Consider the following 12788-nt stretch of genomic DNA (forward strand, 5'->3'; position numbering starts at 1 on the left):
ATAAGCCTAAACAATGATCTTCCTGAACCACGGAGAAATGGTGGAACAAAAAAACCAGGGTACCCATCCTGCCCATTCAGAATGACAGTCCGGATCATGTACAGACCATGGATGGAGACCTCCTTTTGGTGAACTAGAGTTGGACACAAGGACAGAAAGATAATGTCCTGGGTAAGGTGAAATGCAGAGACCGCCCTGGGAAGGCATGACGACTTATCCTTGCAGTATAAAAGCTGTCAGCTCAGAAACTCACTTAACTACCTTTTGAGTCAGAGCAGGAAGGTTCAAATGATGATAGATTCAAAAGGGGCTTCTGAAGCACCAAGAGGACTGAATTCACATCCTATGGAGCCAGAGAGGATTTGACCAGGACTCAAAAGGACTGTTTAGAAAATGGGAAGCCAACATTCTGTGGAAACAGAACAGCAAGTGCAGTGATCTGGCCCTTGATGGTATGAATGGCAAAAACATTGATGCAGACCCAGCTGCAGGAAAGAAATTATCCCACAACGTATCTGCAAGAAGTCTGACCAGGTTGGCATATCACACTTTCTTTGGTTATCCAGGATCAGGAAAATAACCAGGGAAGAACAGACAAAGATCAGGCTGTACAAATCACATGGAGCTACTATGGCATCGTTAGCTTATGCCAGCAGGTTCATAGATCTGTATACAAACCTATCCAGTTTGTTGTTGAATCCTGAGGCTAGAAGGACTACGTTTAGCATTCCTCACCCATGACAAAGGTCCTGGAACACAGTCCTGGTGCAGAGACAACTCTCCCTGTTCCACACCCTGATGGCAGAAAAAAATCTGAGTGTAAATAATCTATGCCAGGCATGGACACTGAACAGAGCTGAAGCATGATGTTCTGCCCAAGAAAGGGTTTCCTCTACCTCGTTGCAGCAGCAAGACCTCTTGTTTCTGAGTAATGTATGCCATTGTCCTGGCTTTGTCTGACTGAATCTGCATGAATGAGCTCTGACAGAACATCAGTCCAGTGTTGAAGAGACAGCTAATCCCCCAAACCTCCAGGATATTGATCAGGAGATGAGATTCTATCAAGTCCAATTGCCCAAAATCCCTGCACCAACAGAGCATCCCGGACACCACCCCAACCCCACAGGATGTCATCTTTCATCACAATCTTCAAGAACACTGGAAGAAACTCCCCAATGTTACAGCCAGGTTCTGAAGCCACCAGTTCAGAAACAGCCACGTCATTAAAGTTTGTCTCAAAAAAAAAAAAGGCCAATTTGTCCCACAAAGACAGAATGTCGCATTGCAGATTCCTTGAATGAAACTGGCCAAATAGCACCACCTCAATAGAGGCTACCATAAGTGCCAAGACTGTAATGCAGAAGCGGAGGTCAGAATACTCCTAGACTAGAGTGTACAAACCTCAGAGAGCAGATTCTGAATTCAGGGGGAAGGAAAACCCTGGTCCTTTATGTGTCCAGGATCTGTCCCAAACATTCCATGCGAAGCATTGAAACTAGCAATAACTTCCAGTGGTTCCGATAAGTTTAGTCTATGGCCAGCTTAAGTGATCCAACATAGGACGCAGCACCATGGTTGGCACCTGAGGTGAGGTGCAAGTGGGCATTCTTTATTTCCATTGAGGCCAGAGACTCCCCCTGATGAACAGAGGCAATGAGTAATTTCACTGATTTCATACTGAATTTTGGACACAAATGTAAGCATTTAAGGCCTTAAGGTCCAGAATGGGTGAAAGCCCCCCTTTGGTTTTCAGAAAATGAAGAGGTTGGAGTACAACTAAAACCTGGAGATTGGCTAGGTGGCAAGGAGATATAGAAGGTTTGAAGGCAAGACAAGGCAGGGAGAGTTTCTAACCCTGGGTCACAATCTTTTGCACCCAGGCATCATGCATGCATGATTTCCAAGTGCCCTGAAGGCCAAAAGAACTCCCCCACTTTGGAAAGGAGGGGTGACATCTTCATGCTGAACAGGGCTTGTCAGTGAGTTTTGCAGACTAGGAATGTCAACGAGTGGATGGAGACCAAACTTGGGGATTCTCGACAAGGAAGTTGAGGGCATAGTGAAGCAAAATGGATGCTGCAGCCACAGGTGCGGTAAGCAATGTAAAGGCTAAAAGTAGGAGGCTAGGCCCTGAAATAACCAAAAGTCATAGCACACAGGCAGTAGGAGCAGATCAGAGATCAAGTTCCATATGCCTCTTGTAGCAGGAGCAGCAGCAGCAGCATCAGCAGAAAAATGCTTCTTTATATCTGCCCACTCCACCTAGCAGCATGATGTCACTGCTCTCTTCCACAGTGTAAATCCTTCTGCTGAAAACTGTCAGGAAACTGGTAAATACAAATTAGGTGTCTAGTTACTAATAAACCTGAGAGCTCATGATGCCAGGCCTAAATGACATACCCACAGAAGTCAGTCTTCAAAGAGCAAACCCTGAGGCAATGCTTATGGCTTTGGACATGGAAACTGCCAGTCTGCCAAGTGCTCAAGTGGTGCCAGTGGCCGAAGGTCACTTTTACATTTACACTGCAACCTCCGATCCAGTGGGGGTCAGGCCATCTAAAGAATCCAAGATAAAAACTTAGGACTACTATTCCAGGTAGTTTTGACAAGTCAACAAGATCTCCAACTACAGGGAGATGAATCTCGACTGAAGCAAATAATAGGTTACTAGAAAAAGTAGGCCAAGTCTTTAAATCAGCAGAGCTCAGAAACCACATCCTTCCTCCTAAGACACTAACATGAAACTGGTACATGTTGGTAGTAGGAGGGGGTTATCCCAGGACTGACCTACAGGTTTTTTTTGTTTAGCAGTGTCCGATCTTTGTGTAGGCAGCAGTATAACCAAAGGTTAAGGTCTTCCTGTGTCCCTTAATAGACAAGGAAAAAATAGTAATACTGACATTTTTGCTGGTGAAACAAAATTAAGTGAATTAAAACTCAGCACGATGATGATATATTACAGAAAAATAAAAATATAAGCAGCTAAATGCAAATCATAATTTAAATCATAACTAAACCGTCCTATCCTTTACAGCCAGGAAACCAGCCATTCTAGCCTCTGTTTGATCTACAGTTCCATACAGCTGCTCATGCAGTCAGGTATGACACCAGTTTTTTGATGGCTTGACTGTTCGTTTGAGAGGTAAAGCAACTGTGACAGTTTTCAATCACGGCATGCCTTGAATTTACCTGTTTTGAAAAACAGTTCAATTAATGGGTTTAGTTCTGCTTAATGTGGAAAAATGCTGTGTGGACAGAATTGCCGCTTATAAGCAACGTCACACGTTACAGAAATACCACGTTCACAAATTCCTGTCTTAAAAAACAAAAAAACAAAACACACTTCCCTCTAAACTAGGAAATTCAAGGATTTCCCAATAACAGTTTACATCTGTGATTGGGAGAAGGGAGGGCTGGGCTGGCTTGTTAGACTTGTCAACCTCCAACCCAGATGTAAGGTTTCTGCTGTTAATAAAACGTATTCTGATATTATATTTTACATACCTGACTTGGTATAATTTCTAGATTTGCCTCTTCAAAGACCTGCTGCAAAGCTGCATTTAACTCCAAGTACTCTACATCTTTAAAATCAATCCCTGGAAAGACGTCTTTAATCAAAGCATCACAGCGGGAGCAATCAGCAAATGTCAGCTTTGACATAGTATTTAGCCTCAGGGCCTGGACCACAATATGGCTTTCGTTGACTAGAAGACAGACAACCATTTTTCATTATTAAAGGTTCATCAGTAAAACATCATTAGAAAAGCAAGGGAATTGGACAATTAGTCTCTCACACCTTATTGAATATAGAGCATTTTGTAACACAATGGGAAGCTTCATATAATTAATTTTGGCTTGTCAATGTTAATCTGAACAGCACTGTCAGTGATTAAAGCTTGCTAAAAGCATGTTTAAAGCTGCAACCAGACATTCCCAAACTAGAGGTGAAGGGTGCTTATGGACTTCAATATATCTACTCAGTAAATGCTTTGTAAATGCTTGCCAGATCTAATGCTCTTCAGACTAGTGTTTAAAAGCCAAGAATATAAATGCTGGTTGAAATTGGACTAAGAAACACATAGGAAACCAGGAAAGGGTTCAAAGTGAGGCAACTAAATTAAAGTATATGTAACGTCAAAACTTTTTTTTTTATCATTTTGGAATGAAATGGTTAAAACTGCTGTCAGTTTAATTCTGGCTGTGTCTCACTAGGGGGGTTTACATTCACTTCCTGCCTTGTAGAGTAAACAGGAAGTGAAATGATATCTTTCTAATGGGAGGTATATCCCTTCCTAGACAGTTGCCACAATAACAATTGTCCCTGTTGGAAGCCTGCCCCTTTAATTCTGTACTAGAACAAATCAAAAAGTTGGTTTTACCATTACTTTCATTGCAAGTGACTTTGGTGATTAAGATAATTAGAGAGAGAGCAAATCTTCCTAACACAGACACAGACAGCAATAAAAACCAAACATTGGTTCCTACAACCCCTAACCACTCTATACAAATGTAAAAGTTTTCCCTTTAGTTATACAGTACTTTAAGGGGATAAGAGGTTACAATAAGAAAAAAACAGATTTGACAACTGAACTTTAAACCAACAATTATACAAAAGGCAAATGAGAACAAGTTAATATGAAAGCAACATGTTTCTACAACCTGCATTGAAAGGGGTTCTTTGGCATAAAAGTGGTTAAAGTAATACATTAGTAATTTATCGGAGATCCTTTTCAGGAAGGATCCTACCCCCACAGAGATAATATGCTACAAATGTCCAGGAGACTTTGCCATGTCTTCTTTTAAACCAAACAAATAAAAGTTTGACTAATAAATCAAATAATATTGAACCAAAAAAATTATTTAACAACAAAGAAAGAAGTTACTACAGAGAACTGCATTTCACTGCACTGCACACCCCTAAGTGGAGCTTCTGAAATATTGGATATTGACTGCTGGTCTTATGTCCTATGCAAGTTAGGCACACATGAATTCTACATGTAATTTCTTACTTTTCATTTTCATTCCATTTTTCTTTAATGGCTGAAGTAAATTCCCACATCCTCGAAGGACGGTCTTCAGAGCACGTAATCCCCAATCATAATGCTGTTGAGGTGTCAAGAGCTCCCTGCAATGAAGAGGTTCAAGTATATTCTGAAAGATGTGTTGCATTTAAAGCTGAACTCCAGACAAAAAAATAAGGAGATTACATGCTTATCAGGGAGTTTCTATATATTCTGAGATTTGAACAGTTCTGCCACACTGCATAGCTCTGTCCGGCAGGACAGGAGATCTGATTTTTTTTTCTCTGCTGCAGTGAGAGTGATTTTTAAACACTATTTTAAAAAAAAATAAGAAACCGGTTAAAAAACTTACCTGCCCTCTCAGGTCCCCTGCTGGTGCTCCTGACTACTCCTCTTCTTGGTGTACCCCCCATAACAAGCCGTTTGATATGGGGGCGCACTTGCGGGCTAGCTCCTAATCAGTGCTCCCTGCATCCAAAGACCCTGACAGCGCAAAGCAGTAGATTTCTGCCAAGGCTATAGTCCCTGCCAGAGGAAGAGGAAGCCAGGACACGTGAGACGTTCTCACGGGATATCGGGTTGGAGGCCTGAGGATAGTGCTGTAAAAGGGACTAAGACTTCACATTATTTTTAAAAGCCCACCATTGTAGGTAACCCGGCAGATGTTCCCTTTGGATAAGGCAAGTTTGGAAGTCGGATTATGAATATTGAAGACAGAAATCCAAAGACAAAAGGAAGAACAAAAGGCAAAAGAAAAAAAAGACACTACTCATCTCTTATACGGGTACATAGAAAAGAAAGGAAGAGGAGGCGCAAACACCTAGTGCATTACCCGTGGTCAATGTTGCAAATTATTTAATAAAAAATGCCAAATGCATACTCACAGACGTAAAGATAAAAACATGTTACAAGAATCCACCATGTGTGAACTGGAACAAGTCCTTCAGTCAGGACCGCTAACGCGTTTCGGGGGTCAGGCCCCCTTCCTCAGAGCTGGTCTTACCACATGCAGATCACAACTATATATGACAGCTTTAATTGCATCAGTTCAATCCCCCTCCCTCCCTCCTCCCCCCCCAGGAGAAAGTGGGCGGGACCATCCAGTGCTTCTGATATTGGCTCTCTCAGCCTTAAATGGAAGTTAACCCCTTGCTCATCTTGATCTAAAGATCATATAGTATCCATCAGGAACTCTGCACCCTGAAGTGTGCATATGTGGGCAAATGAGCCGTTAGGATGACTGTTGTTATTACTGGTGTGTGTGTGTTCAGAGTGGGCACTTGTCAGCAGGAAGCTGGATGGTTTACAGCATTCAAGGAGATTGCATACAATTTGTACATACCCCGCCGTGATTGCTGGCCCATGTCCTCCTACTCCATGTTGCAGCGGCATCGGTAGTGTAATTGTTTCCCCTTGTTGTGTACATGTGTCCGCAGCTTCCTGATCGGCATCGGCTTTGGTTCCGGGTCTCAGGACGCTCACCCGCCACTCTGCGCCCTGGGACCCGTATCACCACACTTCCGGGATTGTGATGCGATGTGGGGCCCGCCTCTGCTGGTTGCCGTGGGAACCTGTAAACATTCTCCACTCGTTTGGCATTTGTTGCCGCCACCTAGCGGCTGCAGTGGTGTACTGCGCCCCGAAGATGTTATCTCGCATAGCTCTGTTAGGTTAGTGTGAGTTTGCCTCCAGGAAAAGCAACAAACGTAGGGGTAGGAGGAAAAGAACCCCTTTCCATCACTGAAAAAACTGGCTGTGCAGGGATAATGTCCTTCAACACCCACCACTTCACATGAGTGTAGGGGCCAATCCCGGATCTCACTTGCGGTGCACAAACCTCATATATTCCAATGGTGTCGGTGTGACACCCACCCTTTACAACCATCATATGGCTGGAATGGCTACACCCAAGTATGGTGCCTATGTGAGGCACTTGTGTTGACCCTCTCCCCAACTTAGGAAGGGGGTGTTAATTCAACACCCGATGTCACACTGGCGAGTGTGCAGGTGGAACTCGAAATCCAATAACAATGCATAAACATGTCATCCATTCCAATCATAAATTGACCGTGTACATGAATTGTGTGCATATACCTTATATATATATACACACACACTCATATACACGTGTGGAGCACTGAATAATCACGCCCCCTCCCCTCATGGCATATATACTACTCATCTCTTGTTTTTCTTTAAAGTGCGCACAGGACTGTCATTGTTAACAGGGGTGAGTGTGTTTGTTCATATAAGCAGATAAAATGTAATGGCTAACATCTCAAGCTCAGAAGTATAAACATGTCCCTGTATTATCAGGACCTGATACATTCCATATATGGAATACAGGCATGCAGTGGTTTAATGATCAGTGCCAGAGTGTTGACAACAAAATATTTAGCAAAGAATCAACTAAGTTTAATGCTGCACGTAAATTTTCATGAATATTTAAGCACTGAAAGCTACAAGAAAATATGTGTTATTACATGTGTTCATTCCAAACACATACAAGGGGCAGAACAAAGCTAACAGGAGAATCAATTAATTTAGGTTGTGGAAAGAATTGTATGCAAATTAGATAAATGGAAAATAACTTGGTGTTTAGTGTTTAATCCTACAGATGAGGTAGCAGGAAACACTAAGTTAATGATTGAGCATTTTTAGAAAAGATTCTAAAGTTAGATTTGGCTATTAAATTAAAGGCAGTAGGTTGTCCTCATTTACTTGAGGCTACCCAGCAAATGTTGAAATGTAAATGTTTTGTGCAACCTGAAGTTTCTAAAAGTCAACTGTTAAAAGTCTTTGCAATAAGCATTTCTGGTAAGAGTAAGAACTCTTGCTGTGGGAGGAATCTTTCTCGGGGAATTGGCCATTTGTAGTTCATGGGCGGGCCCCAGTGTGAGTTTCCAATTTCTTTGTTTTTGCTACAATCAGGAAAGTCATTTTAAAAAGCAGTGTACATGTTTTTTTGCAGATGTACAATTAAAATCTGTCAAAAACAATAAAAACGATAAACGAGATTACCAACAGTATATTAGGATACATAGTGTGACAGCTATGACTGAGAGCAATAGATTATCTTCTGTGCTCTAAAAAGAATGTGACATTTAAGGCATGTACGATCAGTCCTTACAGGGCAGCAAAGAGCCAGTTACACAAACTTGCTAGCTGTCCCATGACAGTTTTCATTTCTTCTGTGGCTCAGAGATGACAGATTTTTGTGTCAACCCTTCCAGATACATGGAAAAGAGTCCATGGAAGAAAAGGAAAAAAAAAATATTTAAAAAAAGGTACTATTACCTAATAATGTAACAGTCATATGAAAACAATTTTAGGCCCTGTCAAATTTTCTCGAGAATTCATTGAGATTTTTGCAGACAAAGCATCTGTCTGACCAAATCCAAATGAATTATAGAGGCTTACTGAGGATATAGAGCAAACATTGTTAATAGGAGAGGCCTTGTATACATTAATTTGAAGATCTAAAGAAAGCCCTTATAAATTCAGTATTTCTGGTTATTGTGGATCTCTCTCAACCATTTTACATTTAAGTGTATGTGGATGATGAGACAATTTCATCAGTAAAAATGTGTTAGGAGTGCATTGGACAATGCTACAAAGTCAGACACTTTGTAGGTTTATCACCACTTATTTAGCGAACACTTCAGGTTACACTAAAAGGTGTTATTACAAAGAAAGGCAAGGGGTGTTAATTTATAAAATTTTGCCTAGTGACAATTGGACCTTGAGTAGAAAGGCTTGTCAGTTGAAGTGGGAGATAAATATGATCTTTCTTGGCTCAAATGACGCAATGTGAGAGAGAGAGACACAGTTGTGCAATTGAACATAAAAAAGTCACTCCTTCACCTTTTAGTAGACATTTGTCGGGAAAAAATCTCCTGTGACTATATAGATGGATTCAGATAGTGCCACAATGGAGCGTATGTGATGGGATTTACTGTTTGGATTCCAGATCAGGAACTTTTGTTACAATATAGGTTTCCTGGATATACTGTATGTCTGCACAAAGAGCCGAATCTAAGGTTGCCTTGTGTTTGTTTTTCAGTCAGAGTTACAGTGCAAATGTGGTTCATTAACTCACACTTTAGCTTTCTATATGGTCCATGACAGGCATAATTGGATCTCAAAAAAAATCCACTTCAACATGATCAAGTTTCTTTCAAAAATAGAACATATAGGAAAGATCATAATAAATCAATGGTCCTTTTGCAAAATAAAGCAATTGTGAGTGTATTAGTCAAATGAACACAAGAATCTGAAAAGGCTACTCCTTTACAAGCTTTAATTCTGTCACAGGATTAAGAGGGAGACACTGAAATGTTATCTTAGTTAGAATCAGTGCAGACTGATAGTGGAGATAAAATTTATTGTAAAAATACTGAAGATCAATTGGTTACTTATACTTCAACAATAATGGCTAGAATGCTATTGAAATTGAATTATTCTCTTTTTGCACACCCAAGACCTGATTTTTTTGTATGAGCTAATTAATGGAAGTGCATTTTTGAAATACTTATCTTAGAGCCCTTTGTCATCAAACTTCTGACTTGTTTTATTTGTTTATATAACAATCCAAAAGGAAAAGGTAAATCTAAACTAAGATTGGGTGACTCATTTAGCTGCTATATTTTAGCTTACGAGCTTTAGTATTTTCCAATATAGGTTTGTCACTTTTTGAGTTGATGACAGGACAAAGAATGTCTATTCTTCTATCTTTTGAGATTAGCATATTTCGTTATTTACAACCTGTTGTACAGAAAGAAGTGTGGTTGCAAACATTGCAACAACAGATACAGGAACTTAAGAAGTTTGCTGCTTAAAGCTAGACCCTTGCTAGATTTAATTAGAAATGTGTGAATAAGATTTCTACTTCTGAGTATGTCAAGAAATGTATTCCAGGAACTCAAGTTATGGTCAAGATTTACAGATCTGAAGGTACTTGGGATGCCAACTGGGAAGGTTCCTTTGTTATTCTTAAGTTACTTGGGACTATAGTTAATTTTTGTTAGAAGAATGGGTAAACAAAGCAGAAAGGTCTATGAGCCTAGAATGGTCCATATTGATCAATGAACATTACTTAAGAAAAACATACATTTTTATAAAGATATGTCTAATTTTAAAGAAAATTATTTTTTTTATTTTTTCTGGATTTTTTAATTCTACTATGACCATGAGACAAGCACAACTAAACCTCTATTTGTCACTATTTTTTTTTTTTTTTTTGGTTTTTGCTTTTATCTTTACTTCCTTTCTATTTGTGTTATCAAAGAAACTATCATTTTTTTGGATGGGACTTCAACGTTTTCCTCATATGGACTTGTTTCATAAGAGACATTCTGATCGTCCGATCATTATGAGAGGGGGAGTTGGGATGTGATTCTCATATATACATTTTTTTATGAATTGTCTGATATAGGAGAATATGAGTGTTTAGAGCTTGAAATATTTTACACATTGTTTTGCTTATTCAAATAGAATGGATTATACAGTTATGGGAATACTATGTGTGAAATTTGCTGTATTAATCTTCATGGTAGTGTTGACATTGAAATGTGATACTTTCTCCTACACAACCCTTGTTAGTTTAGTAGATCCTTGGAAGATTGATATCACAGCAACAGCTAATAATAATGATACTATTTTAGTGCACATTATAGTTGTTATATCTAGGTTTCTTAATTATTTTATAGAAATATTATGATAAACTTATATAAACATAGAATTTGTTACTAATTTTGTTAGAACACACACACACACAACTTGGGAAAATTAGAGGATAGATTTATCTTATCTTGAAAAGAATAGATTTAGGAATTGTACATGACTTATGGATATATACTTCTAGTGAAGAAGATGCTAATTATATCTATATGGAAAAAAATATATAGTTCAAGTACATACAGGCTTATGTGGAAGAGAAGGATTTGATTTAATATGTCCAAACAGAGTTACCGTCGAACGAAATACAGAATGCTGAAAAAGGAGCATAGAAAAGAATTGCTTGCTGGAGATAGATAGATAGATAGATAGATAGATAGATAGATAGATAGATAGATAGATAGATAGATAGATAGATAGATAGATAATGTGAAAATGAATATGGCAATTGAATAATGGAGAGTTATGATTACTTATCATACTTATAATTGTTTGGTGTGAAAGATAATGTATAAAGGCTTACATTGTACGAATCATTTAGTTATAGAAATTTCCTGGGATGGAAGAGATTTTATTTATTAATTAATAATTTATATTACAGAGTAATATAATTTGACATATCAACTATATTATTTACTTCTTCCTCACATTGAAATAGGAAAATAGTTATATGATATGGTCGAAGATGTAAGAGTTTTTCCCTGACCACCCCTCCTGTTCCTGTCTAGTAGTCACTTTCCCATCCCTTTTGTTCTGCCCTCTGATTTCTCCCCCCGTTCCCTGAAATATTGTGGATGACATAGTAGTCCACATGCACCTACCATTTCACATTCCACATTTCCCTCTTGCTCCCCTTGCTCCCTCTATCTCCGAACATGGTCCTCTCGCAGCCCCCTCGGGAGCATGTTCGGGGGTCGCGGACACAGCGTGTTCCCCTTGGGGGTGTCTGCCCCCCCCGTTCGTATACCCGGGGGCCTTTTACGTTTCCATCGCATTGGACCGCATCTCCCTCTAATGAGGCCAAGGGATCCCACAGTGCCTTCTGCTTTTAGGGCACGCATTCCCTCCTCAGTCCGATTCCTTCTTGTTACTCAAACGCCCTCTCTATGGCTCATACTGCCTTAACTTCCTGGACTAGTTCACGTGCCTTTTCTCCTTTGTACGCTTCATAGGTTCTTTGTTATTAACTGTGTGCCGCTTGTCACGTGTTATTGTTACAACTACTGAGGTTTGTTTAAACTGTATTTTGGTTTTCTCTACTTTTTATATGCATTCGACGTAACCCTACCTGTATGCCTATAACAATTTTCAATAAAATGTCTTTAAAAAAAAGAAAAAAAAAAATTTGATCAGAGACATTTCTTTTTTAAGATAAATGCACTTTTATTAGTTGAATATAGTGCATTGAGTTTAATATTATTTTAAATGATAAAAGTCTCTGAAATACATATCAGTGTTAGAATGTAATAGGTTAGTTTTTGAAGGTTACTTCAATATGTCTTTGTCAAGGACAGAGAAGCCATTTTGCTATGTATGTAATGTCTTGTCTGAGTTTCTATGAAAGTATGTTGGGTGGAGTTATGTATCTTACTATTGATTCAACCATATATGCAAGAGAGGATGTTACTTTTATATTTAGAATTACTACCTTCTTGGGACACAATTTTTGCGGAAATCGTCTTCGACATTCTTCAGAGAGAGACAAGAAAAGGACACCGTACACTCTGAAGGCATGTAACATCTGTCATATATCTCCCTCTTCTGCTGTCCATTTCTGTTTTGTTCTGTTTGGTATGTTTTAAAATAAACAACTTTCCTGAAGTGTCGTGACAGCTGAGAAGTCTATTTCGAACAGAGGAATTGTGCTAGAAGAGGGATGTCAATCCTATCTAGAATGAGGATTTGGGGGTAGCAATTTTTGGTTTAAAGTAGCAAGTGAGAAATGCACTTCTGAACTGTGCCTTCTGTACATTGCATGCACTCTTTACAACGCGCACTTCTGATCTCTGTATACCCCACACTCTTAAATCCTGCACTCTGTACATTGTGCACACCTAAACCCTGCACTCTGTATGTAGCAGACTCCTGAAC

At 39.4% G+C, this 12788-nt stretch overlaps 1 protein-coding gene across 1 annotated transcript in view; it reads right to left on the reverse strand.

Annotated features, from left to right (window-relative positions):
* The window catches only part of DYNC2H1 (dynein cytoplasmic 2 heavy chain 1), an 807725-nt gene that overhangs the window by 637556 nt on the left and 157381 nt on the right, over positions 1 to 12788 (reverse strand). The window contains exons 35-36 of the mRNA XM_082246437.1: positions 5010 to 5125; positions 3505 to 3704 (exon numbers count right to left, since the gene is read on the reverse strand). Coding sequence (XP_082102563.1) covers positions 3505 to 3704; positions 5010 to 5125 — 316 coding nt within the window. The remainder of the gene's footprint in view (positions 1 to 3504; positions 3705 to 5009; positions 5126 to 12788) is intronic.

The sequence above is a fragment of the Pelophylax lessonae genome, assembly GCF_965119305.1.
Source record: "Pelophylax lessonae genome assembly, chromosome: 2".
Lineage (NCBI taxonomy): Eukaryota > Metazoa > Chordata > Amphibia > Anura > Ranidae > Pelophylax > Pelophylax lessonae.